The sequence below is a fragment of the Lissotriton vulgaris genome, chromosome 5 (genome assembly GCF_964263255.1).
Source record: "Lissotriton vulgaris chromosome 5, aLisVul1.2, whole genome shotgun sequence".
Taxonomy (NCBI): Eukaryota; Metazoa; Chordata; class Amphibia; order Caudata; family Salamandridae; genus Lissotriton; species Lissotriton vulgaris.
Window position 1 is genome coordinate 77,895,719 of NC_141693.1, and position 25,993 is coordinate 77,921,711.

General features: G+C 45.6%; 1 protein-coding gene across 2 annotated transcripts in view; it reads left to right on the plus strand.

The window, feature by feature from the left end:
* Positions 1-25,993, plus strand: part of LOC147710240 (E3 ubiquitin-protein ligase TRIM39-like) — a 540,222-nt gene that overhangs the window by 38,526 nt on the left and 475,703 nt on the right. The window contains exon 4 of one of the 2 annotated variants that reach the window (XM_086920912.1): positions 1,602-1,624. The exons of the other annotated variant lie outside the window; for it this stretch is intronic. Within the exon in view, the coding sequence (XP_086777038.1) occupies positions 1,602-1,624 (23 nt within the window). The remainder of the gene's footprint in view (positions 1-1,601; positions 1,625-25,993) is intronic. 2 annotated transcript variants of the gene reach the window in all.

Consider the following 25,993-nt stretch of genomic DNA (forward strand, 5'->3'; position numbering starts at 1 on the left):
AGTGTTAAAGCAATTTTGTACCGGACACAACCAACATTACTTCACATTCTATACACCCAGGTTCTGAGGGGCATTGGGTTACCCCATTATACTTGATGTATGCTCACCTGTAAGGAAGCGGCAATCAGGGATTCTGGCTGTGGAACTTAAATATTTTTCTCCTGCAGTGCTGTAGGGTCTTACCCTAGTCAAATATAATCTTGAGACAGTGACTTAGACCTCTAGTTAACATTCGTCCGCGTTTTGCAGCTGTTGATGATTTCCATCTCTGGAGCTGGTTTCAGGCAGTTCTGCTGTTTTATTTATTAGCACAGACTGTCACTCAATCTTGGCAGGAAGAGAGAGTGGAGCTGTGTGTGCCGTGACAGGGGAATCTGAGACAAAGGCTCAGAAGAGAGGCCTTCCACTCAGCAGCTACACAGAACTACATTAACTCTTCTGTGGATGAAGGATGCAGGAAGTGGGCTGTGGGCTGTGAATGTCCTTCAGAGCATAATTTGTCTCCCTCATTCCTTTTCTTTCACAGACGTCTGGTCCTCTTCAAAGACCTCTGGAAGGTTTCCACAGTCTACCTCCCTGTCTGGCAGGTCCCTCCATCATATGTACTATTCACACATATGGGATCCAAAATGGAGTCCTGTCCCCACACATTAAATCACAATAGACACACAATCCATGCTCCCCCTAACCCCCACATGTGTCACGCATGTAACATGTACTCTTTCTGTAGGTGTCCACTGCTACCTTCTCAGAATCCCTTATTCTGACTATCCAAGGGCTGCTGACTTTAAAATCCAGGCACTATAGGTCACAGCTCAAAGTTACATTCTAACAGAGATTACAGTGGGTGAAACTACATTAGGAAGGCTCACATCACTGCAGAAGTCCAAATACATGTGGTGAAAAAGTGAAATTGAGTCTGTTCATGGTTAGTAACCAATTTCCTCTCGGTAGTCTAGCTGTGCTCTCAGTGTGTGTGTTATATCACCTGTAAGATCTTGAAAAATGTCTCCTTTATGGATGGAAATTATTCATAATTTGTAATATTATGTGGAATTCATCATGTCCTCAATCATGAGACATGAATTAGAATATAACAGACGATGCAGTGTCATATGACCCAATTGAAAGTGTTACAGACTGTGTTAATTGGCCTCATTTTGAAAATCATAGAATGTGCTGGTTCATGTATTTCCATTGTCACAAATTTGCGTCATGTGAACTCATTAATTTCACCCACTTCTGTGATGTGACCCTGTTAGAAACATCACACACCTGAGGCCATTCAGAATATCCAAATGTATTTTATGTTGTAACTCCATTCAGAATATGTCACTGTGCTATGCCACATGATTACCATTCAGAACATCAGTTTTTGCAGTGTCATGTGATCCCAAATACTGTGCTGTGTCATGTGAACCCCAGTGGCAATATTACATACTGTACTGTATCATGTGACTCAGTTCACAAGTTTACAGACTGCAAGAGGAATAGCTTCACACAATCTTCTAACTATGGCTAGTTAGAAGTGTTTCACTCCTACAAATACAGACATATTTTAACATCACCTGTGGAAACTGATTTGGTTCTCTGTTTTGCAGGATGTCAGAACCACCATAAAAAGGTAAGGCTGGTTTATATTCTTCTCTCAGTGTGTAAGGAGCAGACCTGGCTACTACAGTGTGTAAACGCCAAATGCCACTACTGAGCTCCCACAAAGTATTAGGAAACTTTCAGGAACTCATGAAATCACTCAAGTCCTCGGACAATATCTTTGATTCCCCTGAAAACTTGCTTAAGCCTTCAGAAAACTCCCTTCAGTCATCAGCAAACTCCCTTACATTTTTAGAAATCCCTTTGAGTCCTTAGAAAACTTCTTGTTTGAGTCCTGAAATTAGTTGCTACAAAAATGAGCCTTTGTCCTCACAAAGGATATTTATATTTTTTAAACCTACCTGAAGCCCTAAGAAAAGGGCCCTCATCGCACAGAAAATGTAAACACATTCTGGAAGAGCCCCCTTAGGTTTCCTTCAATTCAGAATTGTGCAGAAACACGTTCAGAATTTACTAACTAACATACCACCCTTCAAAACATCCCTTCAGTGCTTCCCAACATATTTGGAATTTCTTTAAAGCCTTATTCATGGCCCATTCTTTAAAAATATCCCTCCAATCAGAAGTGACCTAATCCAGTTCTCATAAACCTCACTGTAATCCTCAGGTCTGCTACTAGTCCTAAGAAATCTCTCTCCAGTCTTATATTTAAGAAACAAAAATGTTTCAATGATTTTCTTTGCATGATTTGATACCCATGCGTTATGCCGACAAAAACATGCATTACAGGCAAACATGTCATAAACGAAATATCAGCATATCTTGATGATACAGTTTTTTTTGTCCTTTCATAATAAGGAGCAAGAAAGACACACGTGGTAATTTAAATAATAACTGTAACCATGGAGTATGCTTGTAATGTGAGTGAGTCGTGTCATGTGAGTCGGCTGGTGGTGAGTGATCATTCTCAAGCATGGGTAATGTGGCAAGGCCGGGTGTCTCGTGAGCGTGGTGATTAATGTCACAGAGAAGGGGGCACCAGTGCAACCAAGATGGGGCCCACTTTGCAGGCTGGGGGACCAAGACCCTGCCAGTAGTCACGGCAGGGCGTGTAACCCTCTGGTGTGTTGCTCCCAATTTCCCCTGCAGTCTCCTGCTCATTGGTCTGGGTAGCCCTTGACCAGGTGTGTGACGTGATCCCTCTGTAGTAGTAATGTGGTGCTTTTCATGGTATGCACGTGTCATTATTCGCTTCGATATTAAGTTGGTAGGTTTCTCAACATCAGCCACCAGTCCTGGAGTGCCCTTTCCTTCGAAGTAACATCAGGGTGGTCGCTTCCGCGCGCGCCCAGGTCAGCAATGTGGCCAGCCGGCACTGGGGATCCAGGAGGGGTGGGCGCCTTTCACAACATCGCTATCTGCTTTTTAAACAGGACGAAAGCAAGGTCGATGAACCTTCCCAGGTGTTCGGCGCCCTTGGCTCTGGAGCGAAATCCCAACAGGCAGGATTCGGGTGAGAGGTTGAATTACAGGAAAAGGTTCAGGGGTTCTCCTCCTGGGTCTAATTGCCTTATATCCTATGTTTGGAGGAACCGATTCTCGAGGTATTGAACCTTTGATACCTCAGTTAGTAACCAGTTAGGAGTGTGTGAGTGCCTCCTCCTCCATTTTTCAGTACTCTTGAATAAAGAAATACTTCACGATTCCAAGTGTTGGTTTTAGGTATATTTATTTTGCTGTCCAGTATTCGTAGCGAAGTAAGTTGTAATTAGAGATTCTCAACAGCTGACACGTGTTTCGCCCTTCTGAACATCCAGACCAGGGCTTCCTCAAGGCTTTCATAGAAATAACTCCAATGTTTACAGTTCCAACAAAAGGGTAGATATTTCTTGTAGCACAAAAATCGTTTAACATTGACAAATAATTTGCGGTCTGTGCAGCGGCATACGACTTGCTAAGATTCACGAGTAAAGCATGAGGGTGTGTTTCGCTAGTTTGAGCACTGTGTTAGTAACCCCAAGCCGGCCCGTTTGCAGCAGTGGGCATTCCCACACTATGTGGCAGAAACCAGATTTCACCAATTTGCACCGGGTACACTCAGGGGTCAGGTTTGGGAACATACGTTTAAGGCGCTTAGGGGAGAGGTAAGCCTGATGCACGAATTTAAACTGTGAATCGGAACCTCAGATTGCCAGATAGCGCTGTCACCGGTTGAAGTATCCTCGACCAAGCCTTGGCCAAAAATAGTTGTAGGAGGTGGCCGTTCCATCTAGTGTGCACCCATTTGGCATAGTCTGGAGGTGTAGAAATGAAGGATGTGTATAAGCTGGTGATAGCATGAAACTTGTTGTCCTGGGTCAAAATTGCATGCAATGCCAGGATTAAACAGGGTTCCACTTCCACTTCATTCCATGTGGCATGCAATTCGTGTTGTATGGTGTGGAATCTCAGAACATGAGCAGGTCTTATGCCATAGGTGTCCATTAATATCTTTGTGGGAGAGCTCCCCCAATTGTTCAACTTCCACTTCCCTCCAGGGACCATTGTCAAGTCATCCTGGTGAGTTGTATAAACAAGCAAGGCGTGAGTCCTTAAGTCCCTGTGAGGTTCCGTGACAACTGTAAGTGGTGTTTTCGACTCGCACGAATATGGTCGAGTCTGGTATCTATGAACCGCAAATGACGAGTTTAGTAAGTGTGCGCAGTTTCGCTGTGCTAACTTAAACCGTTCGTTTGTTATGTGGGTTTCTCATCTGTACCCACGGGTTCCATCTTAGATACGGCATCCATTTTGTCTCTTGCCCTCAAGTAGTCAGCGAACGGACGCTGTCCGCTTCGCGACCCTGGGACTCCCAAGATATTTGCGGAAGACACATGTCCTTTGAAAGTGTCTTTATGACGAGGGGGTTGCTGCTGTAAGGCAGGTGGCGCCGCTCGAGGCTCATCTTGCCGCACGGACTTATTGTCTCAGCCGTGCATCTCATTAGGCACGTCCCTTTGATGCCTGTATCTCGTGCTTCCCGATACCTCCCCTTTTACACCCTTTCCGATCTCCCCACTGTCTCCGTCTTCCTCTGCACCTGTCTTCGTTCCTATTTCGATCTACTTTACTGCTGATTGGAATTTGTTAATGGTGGGAAGATGGGTTTTTACAGTTGGGAACCGCCAAATGTTTCCGCACTTATGTTCCGGACCTTATGTGTTTCAAAGTGACCAAAGCGACCCCTCTGAGAGCTAAATGTGGGAACCGGGTTGTAAACTATTGTGTATCATGTTAGCCTATGGGTAAAAACTGTATAAAAGGAGCGATCCACAGAACCAATTTGAAGCAGTCTCCCCAAGTTGCACGTGTTGTACTTGTCGTGACTTCTGTGTTCCCTGCAGTAAATAAACCTTGACTCTTTGACGCCGAAGGAAGTGTCCCGTGTCTCTGTGACTTGTACGCCGGAGCAGGTTACCCACGAAGGTTTCAGGTGTTGTGCCCTGGCACCGCTGGGTCCAAAAGAACCCAGTCCTTCAGTTGGCGCCCAACGTGGGGCTGCATCAGTGGTACCGGTCCAAGCCCGACGATCGTGAGGAACTTCGTGTGAAATCTCCGAGGGAAGGTGCACCCCGCTTCATCGATCCTGTTGTCGAAATAAGTGGCCCGAAGACTTTTCCCGCGAAGATTCCCGCCTCCTGACGGCTGCGACGGACTGCTGCCCTGACTGTAGACCTGTTTTGGCGCCTGGCGTAGACCTTGGTATAGCGAGACGATTGACGGGCCTTCCTGAGGACGCCATTGATCTTTGAGTTAAGTATTTGTGGGTCGCTCCCAGAGTCCTTGGTTGTAGACACTTTAGCGAGTGTCTTTGTTGTAAACACTTTAGCGAGTGTTTTTTGTTGTACACGCTGTGTGAGTGTTTTTGTCGGTGACACTTTGCTAGCGTACTTTGTTGTTGTATTTGTTTGACGACTGCAGCCGCCAAAGACCGAGGGTTTTGTTCTTTGCTGGGACTTGGTAAATCCCGTAACCCTTGAAGTTTGTGAAACTCGGCTAGTGTGCAAGATGCCTGGTCGCAGTACTTTGTTCAGTTGCTTTAGACCTTGTGGTGCGGATTCCCTGCTGGAGGACTCATGTCCGATACCTCCGGTTGGAACTCCTACTTATGACTTATATAGCAAACATGGGCTAGGCCCGATTGCTTTTAACGATTATTGGATAAAATATACAAAGAAAGACGGCGATCTTCGTTGGCCACCTCACGGTAGCTTCGAAGCGTCGATCTTGGATAATTTGGAAATAAAGTTGTTCGAACGTAAATCTAGGCCGGCCATGTTTGATGCCTTTCGGTTGTGGCGCAAGGAAGCCCGACAGAAAGAAATCAGACAGAACAAACGTAGTGAGCGAGATACTGTTGCTACCATAGTGAAGAAAGCTGAGCAGTTTCAGCGTGATAAGGAGGATAAGGATAAGGAAGTGTTTGAGAGGCTGCAGCGTATGTCCATAGATAAATGCTATCCTGCTTTGCCTAAGGAGTCGGATAAGAAGGAAGAGGCAGTTGAGGATTCTTTAATGTCCTATCTTATGAAGTCGCCACCTCCGTACGTACAGGGTACCGCAGCTCCTGTGGTCCCTGCCGTACCTGTTCTTCCACCTGTTATTCCTCCACCAGTTCCTCAACCTGCACCCGCTCTTCCGACTGTTCCTGCTCCTTTGCCTGTTTCTATTCCTACTGCTCCTCCGCTTCCGCATACTCCTGTTCCCGCTACTGCTCACGCTACTGCTCCTGTGTTGTTAACCCCTGTTGTTGCTAATGTTTCTACTCCTTCTCTTGTTAGTCCTGTGTCTTATTCTTGTCCCTCTACTCGTAACCGTAATTCTCCCATTGCGACAAACTTCTTTCAGTCGCTCGGACCTGTTTTTGGCTCCGCTGGTTCTGATGGTCCTCAGAGACGTAGCCAGCTTCCTGGTAATAGAGAACGTGTTGCGCTATACAATATGGCGATGGGTTGGATGGTAAACCCTATTAGAAATCCACCTCGTGTTGTCCTCGAAACGTTTGATCAATTCAACATACCGACTCAGAGATATGTGTTTGATGAAATGTGCAAGTTCTTACATGATCAGATAGCGACCTATGCGCCTGACGAGGTGCTGACCGCCCTGTCTGAACTTCGGCTTCAGTTCGCGACTGGACTGATAGTCGACACTAATGTCCGACGTGCTATTGAGCGGTTACTATCTCTTCGTCCCGCTCCTATTCCTCATGCATTATTCGTTGAGGATATTGAACAACAACCAGACGAATCTGGCCAATATCCTATGCGTGAAGTTCCGCCAGTTTGGATGCCAGGTAATCCTGGGGCGAATCCCCCGGTTCCGCCATTCTTCCAGAGAGTATGGATACACCTCCCATGGAAACGATCGGAAGTGCTTCAGGTGAAACAAACTTTGCCTGACCCTCGCAAAAATCCTGCGGGGTATTATAAAGAATTATCGCAGCTCGTGGATGCTACGGTAATGAATCTTGCCGATATCGACATGTTGTTCGGTAATGTCGTACCGCAACCGGTATGGGCGAAGATTCGTCAGGAAAATCACGCAAACGAACTAGGTGGTACTTGGGCGGCCATTGTAGCGGCAGATGGGTTGCAAGTTGGTGGCGGTAAGCCTGAGCAGGTGATTGAACTTCTTCCCCAGCGAATCATTACATTAATGAAAACGCTTATGCCAGCTATGAGGGTAAATTGGGACAAGTTGTCAGCCTGTAAGCAGAAGAAAGATGAGAGTGTTTCAGACTTCTTTACGAGGTTTGAGGAAACATTCGTTGATCATAGTGGACAGGATATGGGTACTGAGGGTGGACAACGGTTGTTTGTGGATAAATTCGTATCGAACTTATTGCCCGACTTGAGCAATAAATTGAAGAATTCAGAAAGTGCGTGGGCCGTTTCTACCTCGGCTCAGATATTGGCTACGGCACAATATTACGAAAATAGAGAAAAAGAGGAAGCTGACCGAGCCGATAAAAAGACGAAAGAGCTGAAGACTAAAGTGTTGTTACAACAAGCATATCCGCCGCGTTCTAATCAGAATGCGCCTCAGCAGAATAGATCACAGTCGCAATCGAATCGATCGCAGTCGCGTAATGATTCCTCTTTCCAAAGATCTTCGTTAGGGTATAATCAATGTGCTTATTGTAGACAGGAGGGACATATTAAATTTGATTGTCCTGCTTTGAACGAACGTATTAGTGGTAATTCGTCTAGAGGAGGCCGTGGTGGTTCACAGAATGCATCACGTGGTAGAGGTCGTGGTGCTCAGAACGACCGTTCTGACAACTCATCAAATTCTAATAACTGTTTCGATCAACGTGGATCATCGCAAGGACGATCTGCGCAGTACAATGTAGACGATTATTACGTCGATCAGGGAACTGACGACAGTAATTACTAGGACAGCCAAAGACAAGGAGAGGGAGTGGTATCAGTTCCGGTTGATCAGAGAGGGCCTTACGTCGCAGTTGCTACATCGGGCGTCGTTGAGCCTTTTCTGTTGGACACTGGTGCAGCGAAAAGTTCTATCATGCATTCGAAACTCCCTGGCGCACCTTTGTCTGGCTTAACAAATGTATCCGTTGGATTCTCTGGCGCCCCCGTTAGCAATCCAGTTTCACGCCCTTTGCCCCTTAAAATTGGGCCTCGTGAGCTCGAAGCTCCGTTGATTTTGACCACTGGTTGTGGCGAAAATCTTTTGGGTCTGGATTTGCTTAAACGTTTGTATGCAACTTTGTATTGTTCTCCTGCGGGTGTAAAGCTTACGTTCGGAGAGAGAGTAGTCTCTCCCATGTATTTGTCCCTCGATAAGCTTCCACCGGAATTGGATTCTCTTCCTGCGTCTTTGTGGGCGACGGGTCCAAATGATGTGGGCCTACTTGATATCTCCCCTTATGTTGTTCAGTTGAAATCGAATGTGCGATTGCCACGTATTCCCCAATACCGTATCTCCCTTGATGGTGAACGAGCTTTGTTAGCGATCATCTATGATTTGATCGAGAAAGATGTTATTGAGGAGACTCGGGGAAACGTGTGCAACAGCCCTGTACTGCCCATTCTTAAACGTACTGATCCTACCAAACCGCCTGTTTATCGTTTTGTTATCGACTTGCGGGAGGTAAATAAAATTGTGGTTCCTCAATTCCCTGTTGTGCCTGACATCACGGCGCTACTGACTCTGATTCCAGCTACTGCTTCGTGGTTTTCGGTGATTGATTTGAAAAATGCGTTTTTCAGCATCCCGATTGCCGAGGAGAGCAGGGACCTTTTCGGTTTCTCTCTCGGTGGACGTAGCTTCCGGTTCAAACGCGCTCCTCAAGGCTACTGCGAAAGTCCATCGATTTACAGTCAAGCTTTGAAGGGTCAACTGGATGCGTTTAGGTTGCCGGTTGGTGCGGCTTTAATCCAATACGTCGACGACTTATTGGTGGCTGCCGATACTCAGGACATTTGCAAAATTGCAACGGTGTCATTGCTGCAACATCTCTGTGAGTTAAATCACAAGGTGTCACCTTCTAAACTCCAATATTGTTGTCAAGAAGTAACCTATCTAGGTCACTTATTGTCAAAGGAGGGAAGGAGATTGACCCCAGAGAGAATTGCAGCGATTGCGCGAATGGCTGTGCCACAAACCCAAAGAGATGTGCGTGCCTTTCTAGGTATCACGTCGTACTGTAGACAGTGGATTCCTAATTTTTCATTGCTAGCGAAACCATTGGTGGCTCTTACGTGCAAGGATGTTTCAACTCCTTTACCATGGACGGAAGAATGTCAGAAAAGTTTTTCTGAATTACGTGATTCATTGTGTTCGGCTCCTGTGTTAGGTACCCCTGATTACAGCAAGCCGTTCACGTTATATGTTCACGAGAGGGAAGGTTGTGCTTTGAGTGTCTTGACGCAACCTTTTGGTGGTAAGCAACGTCCATGTGCATATTTTTCCTCGACCTTAGACCCGGTAGCTAGAGCATTGCCGAGTTGTTTGAGAGCAACTGCGGCAGCTGCGGTCTCCATCCGACAATCAGCAGGATTGGTCATGGATAATATGCTTACGGTGATGGTTCCGCATGCAGTCGATACTCTTTTGAATCGAACGAAAACTCAGCACTTGACGAGTGCAAGGTTGTCTGGGTACGAATTGACGCTCTTGGCAAGCCACATTCAAATAAAACGTTGTAATGTCCTAAATCCGGCAACTTTGTTACCAATTAGTGCAGAGTCAGATGAAGTAACAGAACATGACTGTTACTTGCGGACAGAGGAGGAAACAAAAGGTCGAGTGGACCTTAAAAACACCCCATTGGAAGATCCGGACGGCACTCTGTATGTGGATGGGTCATGTTTTAAATTGCCGAACGGTGATGTGACTACTGCTTATGCTGTTGTAACATTGAATACTGTTGTTGAGACTGCGAGACTGAATCAGAATTCTGCCCAAGCTGCAGAGCTGATTGCTCTCACTAGAGCATGTGTACTAGCAAAAGGTAAACGTGTGAATGTGTACACCGATAGCCAGTATGCTTTCGGTGTAGCGCATAGCTTTGGACGGTTGTGGCGAGAGCGTGGTTTCTTAACGTCGCATGGTACGAAAATACAGCATGGCCAGCTTGTGAACGATCTTTTGGATGCATTGACTTTGCCTAAGCAAGTTGCGATTGTTAAGTGTAGTGCGCATCGTAAAGTGACGGATGATGTTGGTCGTGGTAACGCATTTGCAGATGAGATTGCTAAGGAGACTGCCCGGAACCTTAGCACTCGAATGTATGTGACGAGTTCGGTGAGGTGGCCTACAGAATCGAGTATGTGTGAGGCTACTATAGAGAGTGTGAAAGCAATACAGAATGAGGCCACCGACACTGAAAAGATGAAGTGGAAAGAAAGTACGGGAAAGTTGGATGTGAATGGCTGCTGGATCGATTTGTCGGATCAGAAAAGATGGATGTTGCCTGATGCGTATGTACTGGCCGTTGTGACAATGGCACATGGGTTAGCACATATTAGCGCGAAAGGTATTTGCAAGTTGCTGGCTGATGTGTGGAAGAATGATGGCATTACAAAGTGTGCTGAACGCCTGGTGAAGAATTGTATGGTGTGTATAATGTACAATCCTGGCAAAGGAACCCCAACTCCCCCTGGCAGTTTTGCTCCTCCTTCGTATCCCTTTGAGGTGATTCAATTGGACTTCATCCATATGGAGCGATGCAATAACCTAAAATATGTTTTGGTTGTGGTTTGCGCATTCTCCCGATGGATCGAGGCCTATCCCCTCAAAGACAATACTGCTTTGTCTACTGCGAAAATCCTACTGAAGGAATACTTTCCTCGGTATGGAATGCCTAGAGTCGTGTGGTCAGATAACGGAAGTGAGTTTGTTGGAAGTGTGATGAAGAGTGTGTGTAAGGGCCTTGGAATTAATCAGAAATTCCATAGCGCCAATCATCCCCAGTCAGCTGGATTGGTTGAAGGGTACAATGGCACCCTTAAACTAAAACTTGCGAAGATTCAGGCTACGACTGGACTTTCGTGGCCTGACGCTTTGCCTCTAGCATTACTGTCAACTAGGGCGACTGTACACTCCCGAATAGGGCTTAGTCCCTATGAAATAGTGTTCGGCCGTCCTGCGAATGTGTGGGGGGTTCCTAGGCCAGGAATATTCACTGATCTTGAGTATCCGATGTTGGTTGATTACTTACATGACTTGACTGCTAAACTGAGGTTAATTCATCAACAGGTTTACGACGCCTTGCCGACGCAGACGGAGGGTCCAGGCCACCAGCTCCAGCCCGGAGATTGGGTAGTTGCCCGTAACTTCTCACGCAAAAAGAATCTGGACCCCCGCTTTGTTGGACCTTACCAGGTGCTCCTGGCCACGAGGACTGCCGTTCGTCTTGAGGGGCGGAAAAATTGGGTACACGCTACCCATTGTAAACGAGTCCCTATCCCTTTGCCGGCAGACCCGTGGGTAAGGAAAGGCATTGCGTCAACAGAAACAGAGACATTGCCGGCGTTTGTACCTTTTAGCGACGCACAGCTTGTTGGAAAACCCTCAGCGCAGCAGAAAGCCACTGTTGGAACATTGTCAGCAAAAGACTCAAGACCAGATCAACCAACTGATCAGCAGGACGCTGTCTCTTTAACGGATCCTTTGTTCGACGAGCAGACACGTCCCGGGAAACATCGATATTCTTTGCGTTCTCACATTAAGGACAAATAAAATTGTTTTTCTTGCTTTGCTGAAATCGATAACTGCAATATCCTCGTTTCCCCTGATCAACTTTGAACATTCGTATCGTTGAAACTTGTTTTGTACATATATCAAGCTACCTTTTTGTATCTTTTCCTTCCACAGCTGAGAATTATTGTGCTAAATAAATACATATTGTGTATTGAGGGCCGTAGGGCCGCGCGCGTACTTCCTTCTGGACAGTAGGTCTTGACGCTAGGTTAAAGGCCGTCGGTTCCTAGGAACTCCTGGGGATTGACTATTGCTGCACAGAACGAAGTGCGTCAAGAAACGTTGCGGACGGTCGTAGGGAAATGGCATTTTCGAAGCTGAATGATTTGGAAGGAGCTCAGGCGTACAGAGTCAGGCTGCAGAAACTCAGTCGTACTAAATGTTTTATATTTCAATTGTTTGTATTGTTTTTAACTGCTTCTGCATTCCTGGCGGGTGGGGTGTATTACACTATGTCTCACTTCTTACTTGCTACCCCTACTCCTACTCCTTACCCTAACCTTACTTCTACTACTTCTACTGCATCTCCCCATTCTTTTCATATGTTACCGGAACACGAGCAGGCTAGACGTGTAGAATTCCGCAACAATTCCTTTATTCAGCTCCTCCATCAGCATCAGTTAGTGGTTAACACTACTAATTGTTGGGTGTGTGGGTTGATGCCACATACTACGGGTAAGGGAATTCCATATCTGGTGTTACCGTATAGTTCCCAAGGGTCAGCTCGAGCATTCCAAACAATGTTTCGAAGCGCACTGGGTTTCCACCCCAATCAAGAACAACGTTCCCCCAGCTCTGGTCCTACCTCGTATCAGAGGTTGCTATCGATGGCAATAGAGGATATGGAAGATGAGATCCATGATCCTTTTCTCATCCCTAAAGAGGAGGCACAAGCCTATAGGGTCCTAAGCAGAGGGGAATATAGTATGTTCACTAATGAAAAGCAGCTTAAAAGCTCGCCTCCAATATGGGTCGTACCCCACACTGGTAATCTTTGTCTTGTGGGTCGTGGTTCGCAAGCCTCACTTGGAGCAAGTGCTTGCACTGAAAGTTACGTTCTGCCAATGTCCCCGTCCCCTGTGTTTCTGGCTGCCAAGGGTACCTACTTTATCTGTCATGATCGTGCATACACATGGTTGCCCGCAGACTTCATGGGCTCATGTTTCGTTGCAAATCTGTTGCCTCCGACGTTCACTGTAGATGCCGATTATCATAAGACTAGAGTTGTACGAGGCATAATTAGCGAAGAGGATACTGCCGGTCAAGAGGCAGGAGACTTTTTCAAGGGTTTCCTCCCGTTTTGGGGACCTATGGTTAATAGTAGGAACCTGAGACAGTTGACTCGAGTGGTAGAATCGACAGCTAATGTTACTGCCAGTGCCCTTGGTAATATCACCACAGAACTTCAGGCGGAGAGACTTATGACGTTACAAAACCGAATGGTTTTAGATGTCGTCTTGGCAGATCGCGGTGGGGTATGTAGAGTGATCCATTCGAGCTGCTGCATTTTCATTCCAGATAATGCTCCTACTGTCTATCAAGCCATCTCGAAGTTGCATAAGATCTCCGAATCCATACACGTGGATGTAGGGGATTGGACGCTACTTGGGTGGTTTTGGGGCCTGATGTCGACTTGGGGTTGGAAGATTCTGATGATCATCGGGGTTGTGGTAGTGTTCCTGTTCACGTGTTGCCTTTGTGTGCAGTGTGGTCCTGCCTTATGTGGCCTCTGTGCTACAACGTGTATGAGACAACCATCTGTTACCAAGGGGACTCGGTTGGACAGAGCTTTGCTACAACGACATCTTGATGGTCTGATGAATATCGAATATGATTCCGACTAGTGCTTGCCTACATGAGGGCAAAAGGAGCGTCTGAGGTTCCGTGACAACTGTAAGTGGTGTTTTCGACTCGCACGAATATGGTCGAGTCTGGTATCTATGAACCGCAAATGACGAGTTTAGTAAGTGTGCGCAGTTTCGCTGTGCTAACTTAAACCGTTCGTTTGTTATGTGGGTTTCTCATCTGTACCCACGGGTTCCATCTTAGATACGGCATCCATTTTGTCTCTTGCCCTCAAGTAGTCAGCGAACGGACGCTGTCCGCTTCGCGACCCTGGGACTCCCAAGATATTTGCGGAAGACACATGTCCTTTGAAAGTGTCTTTATGACGAGGGGGTTGCTGCTGTAAGGCAGGTGGCGCCGCTCGAGGCTCATCTTGCCGCACGGACTTATTGTCTCAGCCGTGCATCTCATTAGGCACGTCCCTTTGATGCCTGTATCTCGTGCTTCCCGATACCTCCCCTTTTACACCCTTTCCGATCTCCCCACTGTCTCCGTCTTCCTCTGCACCTGTCTTCGTTCCTATTTCGATCTACTTTACTGCTGATTGGAATTTGTTAATGGTGGGAAGATGGGTTTTTACAGTTGGGAACCGCCAAATGTTTCCGCACTTATGTTCCGGACCTTATGTGTTTCAAAGTGACCAAAGCGACCCCTCTGAGAGCTAAATGTGGGAACCGGGTTGTAAACTATTGTGTATCATGTTAGCCTATGGGTAAAAACTGTATAAAAGGAGCGATCCACAGAACCAATTTGAAGCAGTCTCCCCAAGTTGCACGTGTTGTACTTGTCGTGACTTCTGTGTTCCCTGCAGTAAATAAACCTTGACTCTTTGACGCCGAAGGAAGTGTCCCGTGTCTCTGTGACTTGTACGCCGGAGCAGGTTACCCACGAAGGTTTCAGGTGTTGTGCCCTGGCACCGCTGGGTCCAAAAGAACCCAGTCCTTCACCTGGACTGGACCACTATTCTCATGGAAAACAAAACGATGTGTCCAGGTAGACTGATGATCATGAGTTTGATAGGCCCCTTAGACCATCAATTGAAAGGCATCAAAGATTTGTTCAGCCTAATTTATATCCTGGTGAGTCGTGGCAGGTTCCATATCTCTATGGATGGTGAGTACAGATTGTGGGGCCCTTTGCCGTGTACCAATCTATGTCAGTATTTACGAGCACAGTCATCTTGCGTGTCTCCAGGCAGAAGCGAGTGCTGACAGCCATGTTTAAATGCTCTAACTAACTAGGATCTTGTGGACATCTTCAGGACATGCAGCCATCCATAGCCAGACATTGGCCACTGTAGATGCGACACAGAATAGAACAGCTCAAAAGTTTGCACGTCAAGTCTGCCTTCAGTTAGGGGTTGTTACAGGGTGAAGAGAGCAACCCACCAGCAGCCCTCACTCCATATTAGTTTGCGTAGGAGGCCATGCTGTTCATGAAATAGGCTTTTGAGAAGCACTAGGGGGAGTGCTGCAAATAAGAAGCAAGCTGAGTAACACCACCACCTTGGAGATCAACACCCAATCCATTGGGGATAAGGCTAGCTATCACCAGAGGCAGAGACTTACGTATGGAACACACTGCCTTGTCCACGTTGCCTTCCTTGAAGTCCCTTTCCGAGTGGTATATCTGAACACCCAAATATTTGAAAGTGTCATAGAACCACTATAGATGAAGTCCAGTGGAGGTGGGGTGGTTGATCAGCCCTGTGCAATTCGGAGAGTGATGCCCAGGAAAACAAGCATGATTTAGGCCAGTTAACCTACAGCTCTACGATATCCCCAAACTCGTCTAGTAAGAGCCTTAGGCGTGTCAGGGAGACCTCTACTTCTCGGAGAAAAACAAGGGCATCATTAGCTTACAGTGAGATGGCATGATAGGCACCCAGCTCCTGACTTCCGCAGTAATGTGCCTGATGCCTAAGCTGGCAGATCAGCGGTTCCATCGCACAAGCAACATTTTGCAGGGAGAGCAGGCACCCCTGTCTGGTACCTCACTGGATTCTGAAGCTGTCTGAAATGAGCTGACCTGACTTGATCTGTGTCGTCTCGCAAATGGAGTGTGCGGATACAATCCAGATAGCCAGGGCCAAACCTCATATGTTTAAGGGTCAGCAGAAGGAAGTGCCAACTCAGGCTATCAAATGCCTTTTTAATGTCTAGTGACACTGCACCCTGCTATGGGCCCCTAGTATGAGGAGTAGTAGGCTACTGATATTATTGAAAGTACTACGTCCAGGTATGAAGCCTGACTGATCTTCATGCACCAAAGTGCGGATTATGGGAAGTAGATGGTTCGCTAGCACTCTGCCAAAGATTTGATAGTTTAGGTTCAGAACTGATAGACAGCGATAGGAGTGGATGTTCAGCGGATCTCTGCGAGGTTTGGGTAAGACTACTCTGAGTGAGTCTGGAAGATGCGCTGTCATCTCTCTCCAGTCTATATATAAACTGGGGGGGGTCGTCCTTAGCAAGCCAGGTATAGAGGAAATTTCAATAATTATAACAAAGGAAAGTACCTGGTTTATGTGCTTCACCGCTATTTATTTTATGCAGAGAAGAAACAACGACCATTAGGTTCATTTGTCCGTGGTATATGATTTACATATTTTTCATGATACATATTTACACTGGACATTCATTTCATGTCTGAGAAGCAATACAATTCACCCACGAAATTTTAGAATGTAGATACATCTGTTAACACAATACAAAATGTGGACAAAAAAAATAAATAAATTCAACAAAACTACAAAAATACACAAAATTACACCAGCATAACAACTTCATTGCAAGATCCCCATTTGACCATTCAATAGGACAATTATAGTGGAGAAGCGTGGGCGACATGGGACAATATCTTTTAACTCCTGCGTGATGTATAGTACATTGTACACCCTTATTATGGAGTGTGGGAATTAATGATTGCCCTATGTGGTGAATAAACTGGAAAAGGCCGACGCGTTTCTAATCCCTGCTGTAAATCAAAGGATTTTCAGGGTGTTGGGGCATGGTGTAACCTAAAAATACAATTAAATACAATGAAACAAATGGTGTTGCTTCAAGAACGATGCAAATAGCTTTAGGCTGTTATGCACAGGACATTTCAAATTCAAGGGACGATGCCGGAAGTGATTTACTTGTATAATCTTCAGCCGGCACAAAGCCGTCACTCCTCAATTATCTGCCACCGATTATAAACATCTTCTTGATTGTCAGTATCGTCTTATTGCCTCAATATGGCATGGAGCTCTGCTTTCTTAAAGGCTCAAAAGATGTCAATATCTAAGTTAGATAGCTGCCAGTTCTCACTGCGGGTCGTCCTCCAATCTAACAATTTAGGAGAAGCTCCTCCTAAATTGTTGGAATGGAGGACGATCCACAGTGAGAACCGGCAGCTATCGAAAAAAGAGCATTGAGGATGTCTTTTGCTAATGAGCAGTGAGGGCTTCATCCTGTTCGATGCTCGCCTGAGTGAGCATTCTTTCACTACGCGCTACACAAGGTCATCCAAAAACAGGAACCATCCTTTTATGCAGTCTCTTTTTTTCATTTCCACAATCCCTTGATGGACCACCTGGGCCAGGTTTACCACTTGCATCGCAAATGCGTGGAAAGTCACACTTGACAGTCTGAGGCCGCTTGAAAGCACTGTAGGACTTTTTGGAGTGTTATATTCCCAGGTTAAGCTCATGTAGTGAAGCCGCTTATTTCTTACATTGTCCTCACAAATAACATTTCAGCTGGGAACTTTTGCACATATTTGTGTGCACAACAAAGTTGGATTAGTTTCCCTGACACTAAACTTGTTTTCATATTTAGTTTCGCACAACATTATCACAACGCCCTGAACATTATGGACAGGGTCTTGTTTCGCACTATGTACAAATATCATCTCTATCTTCATCCACGGGGTGACGGGACTAGCCACATATCCATAACATTGGTAATCTATACTCGCATCGCAAGGCCGCTTTCTATTATAAAAAAAGAGCATCCCAATAGATTACCAGAGAAGGCACTTCCGCTGACAACGAGGGTCCTTGCATGCTGAGAAATCACCAAGCTGCGGTCTGATTTCTCATGAGGAGTGATGGAAGTGTGCAGCTCATGACCAAGATGGGGTCCTTCATTCTATCCCATCAGGTAATGGGAGGGATGGTCCCTTGGGGGGAGTTTTGGCTTTACACCTACACATTCTCTAGGTACACTTAGAGTAGGGGTTGCATCGTAGGATTACAGTTGATTGCTGCCTTGTTTATATACCTGCATATATACACTGTTTTAGCACCATGGTAAGACTTTGTCTACTGTTCACGCTTTTGGTGCTTGTAATCACCTTTATCTGCTTCTGTATGTTAATCATTGCAGCACACATATTTTATGCAAGAATAACATTGGTTCAATACATTTATTGAAATGTCCCACTGTGTAGACTCTGAATATTTCTCTGAGAATAAGTGAGCACGAGTGACTGAGTGAAAGGTTCTGCACTATTTCCACAATCCCTGAGGGTACAGGTATGTCATGTTCAGTGGTTGCCAGAAACCATTCGCTCTCTGGTAAGGTTAGGAGGGGGAGGGGTACAGTGGCACTGAGAGCTAGCTGCTCTGTAGGCCAAAATATCCTGCAGGGGTGTCTGGAATCAGTCTATGCACCAGGCTCCTAGTTCATGTTGTCTAAACAATGCACAGATCCTACAGATTGGAGAAGTGTGGCTCAATGATTGGAGCGGCAGACCCTGATGCAGAGGTCTAGCCAGGGACCAGGGTTCAATTCCCCACTTGGCGGGACTTGGGCTCGAAAATTCCACGGACCTGATAATTCTCGCCTCGGTGCCTATTCCAATCATGGAGTCCCACTCTGCAACTCTGGGCAATAGCTTGCTTAATCTCCACAACGGCCCACACAACGTTAAGGGTGCCTGGCCTCCACCTTGGGGGTGCCCAGGAGTGGACGCCTCACAGGGAAAGCCAGGATGGGTTCCACAGTGGTATTCGTACAAGCGCCTTGAGACCCTTGCGGGTGAGTAGTGCGCTATACAAGTATCAATTTACAATTTACAGATTAGTAGGGACTACATGACTGAAGGCAATAGTAAGTGTAAAGGTGTGTGCCAACACCAAGATATCATCACTGACATTAATTACTCTAGTTAATCCGAACAGAACTTCTCAGGAGGTTGTTCTGTAAAACCTCAGGTTCACTGGAGATTCCAAAGTTCAGTCTGTTGTATCGTCTCAGGCCCAGGTGCATGGAGATGGTCATAATATAGCAAACAAATGCGGTTCAGCCTCAACGTGGCCTTAATCCTCTTAGATCTCTTGATGACTTTTGATACGGTCTCTCATGAGATTCTGTTACTGGCCTTACTAATTTGGGAATGGCAGGGCAGCCTGTAATTGCTTTAGTCTTTTTTGGACTATAGTGAGCAGGGGATCTGAATACATCCTTTTTCCTCAGATGTTAAAACCCTTGCATTGGGTGTACCCCATGGATCATCATTAAGACCAACACTGATTACTATTTATATGTCTCCACTGTCTGAGCTGGTGGAATCTTTTGGCATCAAAATCATATAATTTGCTGATGATACACAGCTCTTGTTATGTTATGAAGCTGGAGCTGGCCCAGTAAAGCAGGTTTTTGCTGCCTGCATGGGTGATGTGATGAATTGGATGAGAACAAATAACTATTGGACCTGGCACTTTTTTAGGTTATCTCCAAACCTTTTGCCTTCTCCCTCCTATTTTTTATGTTGACTTAGAACTCTGGGCACTTTACCACTACTAATCAGTACTAAAGTGCATGTGCTCTCTTAAAGATGGTATGATTGGTGTACACCTGTTTGTCATATTTGATTTACTTTTAAGTTCCTTGTACAGTGGTATACCATATACCCAGGGCCTGTAAATTAAATGTTACTAGTTGGTCTGTAGCACTGCCTGTGCCACCCACAGACCTAACCTTTCAAGCATGTCTCAGGCCTGCCACTGCAGGGCCTACGTGCACAGTTTACTGTCAGTTTACCTTACCCTTTAAAACTACTTGCCAAGCCTTAAAACTCCCCTTTTATTGCACACAGGTCATCTCTAAGGTAGGCCCTAAGTAGCCCTACGGGCAGGGCGCTGTGTAAGTAAAAGGTAGGACATGTGCCTTTGTTGTGTGGCATGTACTGGTAGGGACATTTGACCCGGCTATTGGCCTAGAGAAAATATATGAATCCATCTCAGTGGACGAACGTGGGGGTGTGACTGCCCCAATTCCTTGGGTCGTGCAAGGCGGGGACTCTCTTAACTGCCCATTGAGGGTTCTTGTGTGGAATTTGGCTGGGATTTTAAAGTTATTGGCAGATACTGAATGGTGCTTTTTTGTAGACTCCTTTGATGTAATTTTATACCAGGAACCTTGGAGTGTTCACTACCCATATAGAAGTGGCTTTTCTGCTTACGCTACCAAATGCCATGAGAAAAGAAATGGGCAGACCCTCGGGAGGGCTAGCGGTATGGGTTAAAAATGAATTAGGGGCCAAAGTTAAACTCTTAAATGTTGATTCCCAAGAATTTTTTTCGCTGAAGCTTATTTTTCATAGTGAACAGAAAATAAGGATATTTAATGTATATAAAAGTGTATTGGGGGCCGGGAGGAAACCAATGCAGTGTGTACCATTAAACACACTGTGCCCCAATTTTCAGACAACACCCCCACCTTAGTTGCAGGCGATTTCAACTGCATGTATGAACTGCTAGCTTCAATCCCTTCAGATCTGACTGATGAGTGGGACAGAGAGTGGCAAATACCACAACTAGACCCCCCCCAGCTAGGTGGTCCAAGAGAGGTGCCCAGCTGTTGGCTCTTACTATGCAGCATGGTCTGAGAGCCACAAATGGGAGGGCCAACTCCGACTTAAATGGTGACCCCACTTTTACCCAGCCTGGCTATGAAAGTAGAATAGAGTATTGCCTGGTATCTTTCAATTTAAGGCACTTAGTCCAAGACATGATAGTCACCAAGAGAGTCGATAGCGACCACAACGCACTAATACTCATACTCATCAAGCAGGGCACACCTGCGCCAGACCTAAGGGGTAGCCCGGACCTAGGTGTCTTGTCAATCACAAACACCCAGAGAGTGATTAGATGGGATTGGGTGGAGGGACACCTGAGAGCATTAGACGCAGCAAAGAGCCAAGTAGGTCTTTTAATGGAGGAGCTAGCAAATTATACTACTAGAAATACTGTGGAGACACTGGGCCCCAGGCATGAAGTACTATATAGTGAGATAAGGGGACTGTTAACTAATCCATGTAAACAACAAAACAGGAAGAGAATTGCATACACCGGAAGTCACCTCCCCAGGGTACCTGGTATAACAAGGACTGTAGGTTTTCAAAGGAAGTGCTTCAATGGGCCATAAAGCAGAAATCCCGTCCTGAGGTTGTGGCCTGTAGAGCTGAACACAGGTGGGCAATCGAGTCTGCTAAGGAGTGGGAGGGCTCTTTGTGGTCCTCCCTACGGAACACATTGATAGCTAAAGATACCAAGAGCTTTTGGAGCAAAGCACATACTGGCTCAAGGGGAGTGAGAGGGTCCTAGATTTTACAGTTCAGCCTGAGAAGCGGGCAGCACACTTCAGCTCTCTATACAAATCTAGGGCTAAAGCGGCTGAGGGAGATTTCCATGGATGCGGGGTGCTGTCTGCAGAAGAGGGTGGTGATCTTGTCTTAACTATAAAGAAACGCAAGCAGCAATCCTCTCCTGCGTTCCAGCCCTCGCCCTTGGATCTGATAGAATCCCCAAAGATGTATATGAAGAGGACATAGTACTTAGGGGATCATACATAAATCTCTTGACTAACTCAATTTTAGCGGGTACTCCCATCCCCTCCTCTTGGAATACTGCAGAGGTTGTTCCCATATACAACAATCATTGGCATAGCCAATAGGTCCCGCCTATGGGACCTTATAAGTGTTTATCCATGCAGCATATTTTCCTGGTGTTGTGCAGCCAGGAATTGAAGAGATATACAACTGCTACATACTAGTTCAAGTAGTCTGATTTAGAAATATATATAAGATAGTTTTGTGCCACCGGTACATGGGACAAGCTATGTGTGGTAACAGCTGCTTTTTAATGGCTGTTTCCCCTCCAGTATGCAGTAGCTTTGCCATACTGTTTCAAACAAATGCAGACGTTCTCTTTCCAAGGAATACCTCAAATAAATGTATTTGCAGAGGGATATACGTTACACCTATTTAATGCATATGAAACATCCTCTTACAAATTTTATATAGCGCGAACTCGACCTGAAGGTATCAAAGCGCTTTACATGAGCACCAGTTGCATTACAGAAATAAAACACGTCGGCAGAGGTGATCGAGTTCTACTGGTAGAACCAGCTTGTGGTCCTCAGGCTGTGGTCGTGTCAAACAAGCCCCAGAAGGGAATTCCAGATTACTACAGAGGAGCGTGAGAGGCAGCGGTTAATGGTGATCTCTGTCAACATTACAGACTTCTGTCACAAACTCCCGGTCACCTCCATAAGTCTCAAAACTGTACATTTGTCAAATATAACACGTGTGTGCAATTTGTGAATGTGCCTGGTGTAAAACTTGATTGTGTTGTGTAATACTGTCCCAAATGCATGACCGCACCTCAGCTTGATATGTACAACCGACACGGTGTGGATGTGACATAAGGCCAGAGCTGCCGACTATGGAACCACGGTTCAAGTCTTGGCATAGGCTGAACTGCCTGTTAGTCTGGGAAAAATCACTTAATGTATCGTGCCTAAACATACAAAGGGTTGTGTCCTTGTGTAATGTAACTGGTGCTCATGTAAATCGCGCCTAACTATATAAAACTGCAAAAATACAAAAACTGAAAGGGCTGATTTAGAAAGAACCTCCGCAGTCGTGGCGCCAGGGACTGCGGAAGCTGTTTGTGAATCAGTCCCCTATGTTTATTACACTGCCTATATTTTGCTTTTGTATATGAAAATTTTCCATGCCCACCTCCGCCAGGCAGATTCCAGTCAGGTTTTGCTGCATAGCAGGATGCGCCACACCCTCTCTGAAAGTACAAACAAGGAAGGGGGCCTTTCAGGGGTGAACACTCCCCGGGCTAGTTCAGCTAAGCAGCTAGGACTGAATGCATAAACTCTGATGACCCCTGGAAGGGATGCTGGCGGGAGGCTGACGCGCTGCAGTGTGGCTGCTGAAAGTCTGATGTGAATGTTAATGGCATTGACATGATAATATCCCTTTTAACAATGCCATCAACATGCATTCCTAGAGCAAACATTATGTAGCCCATCACCTAGACAACTCCAGGATGGGCAGAGCAGCTGCGAACAAAGGTCGTGACAAAAATACAAGCACACGTGATTAGGATTTACGAGAGTTTTCTATGCGGATAGCATTTAGACAAAGAACATACCTTGGTGAACCTTCGTGAGATGCTTTAGGTTGAACTGCCTAAAGATAGTTTACATTTTCAGATTTAGATCGCTGTGGCCTTCTAGGCTCTATGCGGGACGTCAAAGCTCTACATGGTGGCAATGCACTTTCCAGGCCATGGCATAGGCATTACAGTGAACAAGAAAAAACGGTGACCTTTAAACAGGCTTGCAAGTCTACAGACAGATATTGGTATCTCTGCAGTTTCAGATTTGTGGAGGCTTGGCACAACAGCCGAGTACAGGATAAACAAGCGCTGGCGGCAGCAGGGGGAGGGGAGAGAGGAGGGGGCCTGCGCCTGTTTCCCTTACGGGAGCGAGCAGGAACTATCTGTTACTTACAAACAGATGGTTTCAAAGCTCGCTCCCACGAGGGGATCGCCAAACGTGCATGTGTTGCCATTGAAAGCAATGCAAAGCGTGCACGTTTTTGGCAGAAAAAAGGGAATCGATTACTAAAGGTCTCCTCCTAAGTAGCGCATGCGCGCTGCGTAGGCGAGACCTAAAAAGGGGGACAGAGCAAAGCCAGCTAGCTATAGGCCTATTAGCCTTATTGACGCCTAACAGAAGATTTTCTGCAAGCAAATTTTAGTACAAATCCAGGATTGGATCCTTGAGTCCTGTATTTTAAGTGACTTCCAAGTGGGATTTCAAGCAACAATCAATGACGTGGATCAATCTTTCCTCTTTCTTTGCATATATTTGAAGGAAGTGTCAGTCAAGGGAGGAAAGCATTATGTGGCCTTTGTTGACCCCCATGGTCTGCCTTTGACCTGGTACCGCGTGCAAGGCTCTGGAGTATTTTAAAGGAACAGGGTATTCCGACGAATCTTTTAGATGTTTTAATTAGATTACATTCATCCAACACAGCACAAGTGAGGTGGGGGGAGAACAGAAAAAGTTACAGATCTCTTCCCAGTACAGTGTGGAGTAAGGCAGGGATATGTTCTCGCCCCCACTCTTTATACTCTTTTTATTAAAGGTGATGCCTGAGGGTTGGTGCTAAATCAATCTAAAACTAAGTATATGGTTTTTAAAAAAGGAGCAGCCATCACAACCAAAAGACCTTTGTTAATCAGAAATTGTAAGCTGGAGTGAGTTGATGCCTTTGACTACCTTGGCATCCACCTGGCATCAACAATTAACTGGGCTACTCACATCGAGAACGTTAAAATGCAAATAATACACCAGACTGCTAATATCACAAAAATACATAGGAAAACACTGTCCAGACAGGTCGTCCCGCCCTGGAAATCTATAATATTAAGGTATTAGGAGGAGTACTTTATGGAGCTGAGTTGTGGGGCACTGGTAACAAACTGCTTATCTGCAATTGAAAATTGTTTCCTTAGATCTTTGGTGGATTTACCGTCCAGTACCCCATTGGTGCCCCTTTACCTGGACCTTGCACAGAGACAGCTAGTACGCAAACTAAGTTACACACTTTTAATGTTCTGGCATAGGTTATGGTCATTGGATGAGCTTGCCCCTTACCTAGGAGCCTTTGATAGAGCTCCTGAGGTTACCATCGATATCCTCGAGCCTCTGGTTCAGATCAGTAAGAGAGCTACTGAGGAGGCTTAGGATGGAAGGGTTCTGGACAAATCGGAAAGCTTAGCCACCACTTCAAGAATAAAGCTGAAAGCAAGGTTTTGAGAATCCATATTAAAAAAAGCACTGGTAAAAATAAAGGGTTGCTTATCTTCTGAATTTTTAGATTTTAAATCTGTTTACTGCTTTGAGGACACAATAGATGAAATTGCCCCCCCCCCAAAGGCACGTAAACTATTTCTCCAGTTTCACAGTGTTGTTCAAAGTGTCCCGCGTGCAACATCAGCTCAGAAACTATTGTACATTTGTTATTCTTCTGTCCATATAACAAACTCTCAAGGAAAAAATGGATAATACCATTGTGCAAACTAGTCGGTCCGGGCCACTACCTCGAGGTGTTAAGAATTTTGATGACTGATACTCATGGAGTAGTGATTTTTGGCCTGTCTAGACACTGGCATGCACTTTGGATCAGGTGTACTAAATGCACTTTATGATATATCAAATTTATATCCCTGTGATTTTAATTATATTTGTATGGTAATAATGTTATTTAAGATTATTTTCTTTTTGTATTTTATCCATACTGTGCTGTGTACTTTTATGATCTTATATGATGGAAATAAAGTTGATGATGATGGATGGTAGTGACAAACAGCGTATTGTGTTTCTCACTGAGGTGAGGCCTACACCTCTCATAGTCTAGCATTGGGAATTCCCTTATATACTTTTAACTAGTAATTCCTGATCAGAAAGAAGTGGCATTGCTATGTTTGGTATGTTTAGAATTAAAATGGTAGCGATAAATCCTGCTTACTGGTGTAGTTGGATTTTACATTACTAATTTAGAAATGCCACTTTTAGAAAGAGGGCATTTCTCTGTGCTTTTGACTCTTTGTGCTTTTCAGCCCGGGTCTGGATGATAGCTACACTTTGTGCATACTTTCCAGGCAGGAAGGGCTGGGTGTGACAGGCGTTACATCTGGATTCATTTTCATACTAAAGGTCTTCCTAGGATAGTAGAGCGAGAGGCATTCATACTTTACAGTTGTATAGGCTGTGTCGTGCCCTCACACAAGGGGATGATTTACCCTCCACTGATGTCTGGAGCCAGGGCTGAGTTGAAAGGGCTTGTTGCACGCTTCTAGAGGTTCCCTTTGAAGTTCTCCCTTGAACAAAGATATATTGGAGTATAAGTACAGGGGCTCTGACATTTTTAAGCACTTTTGAATCTTGAACTGAACCTCTGTCGGAAGGACTGCTGGTCTGCTGAAATAACTCGTCTGGACTGCTTTTATCCTTGTTGCCCTGCTGCCTGC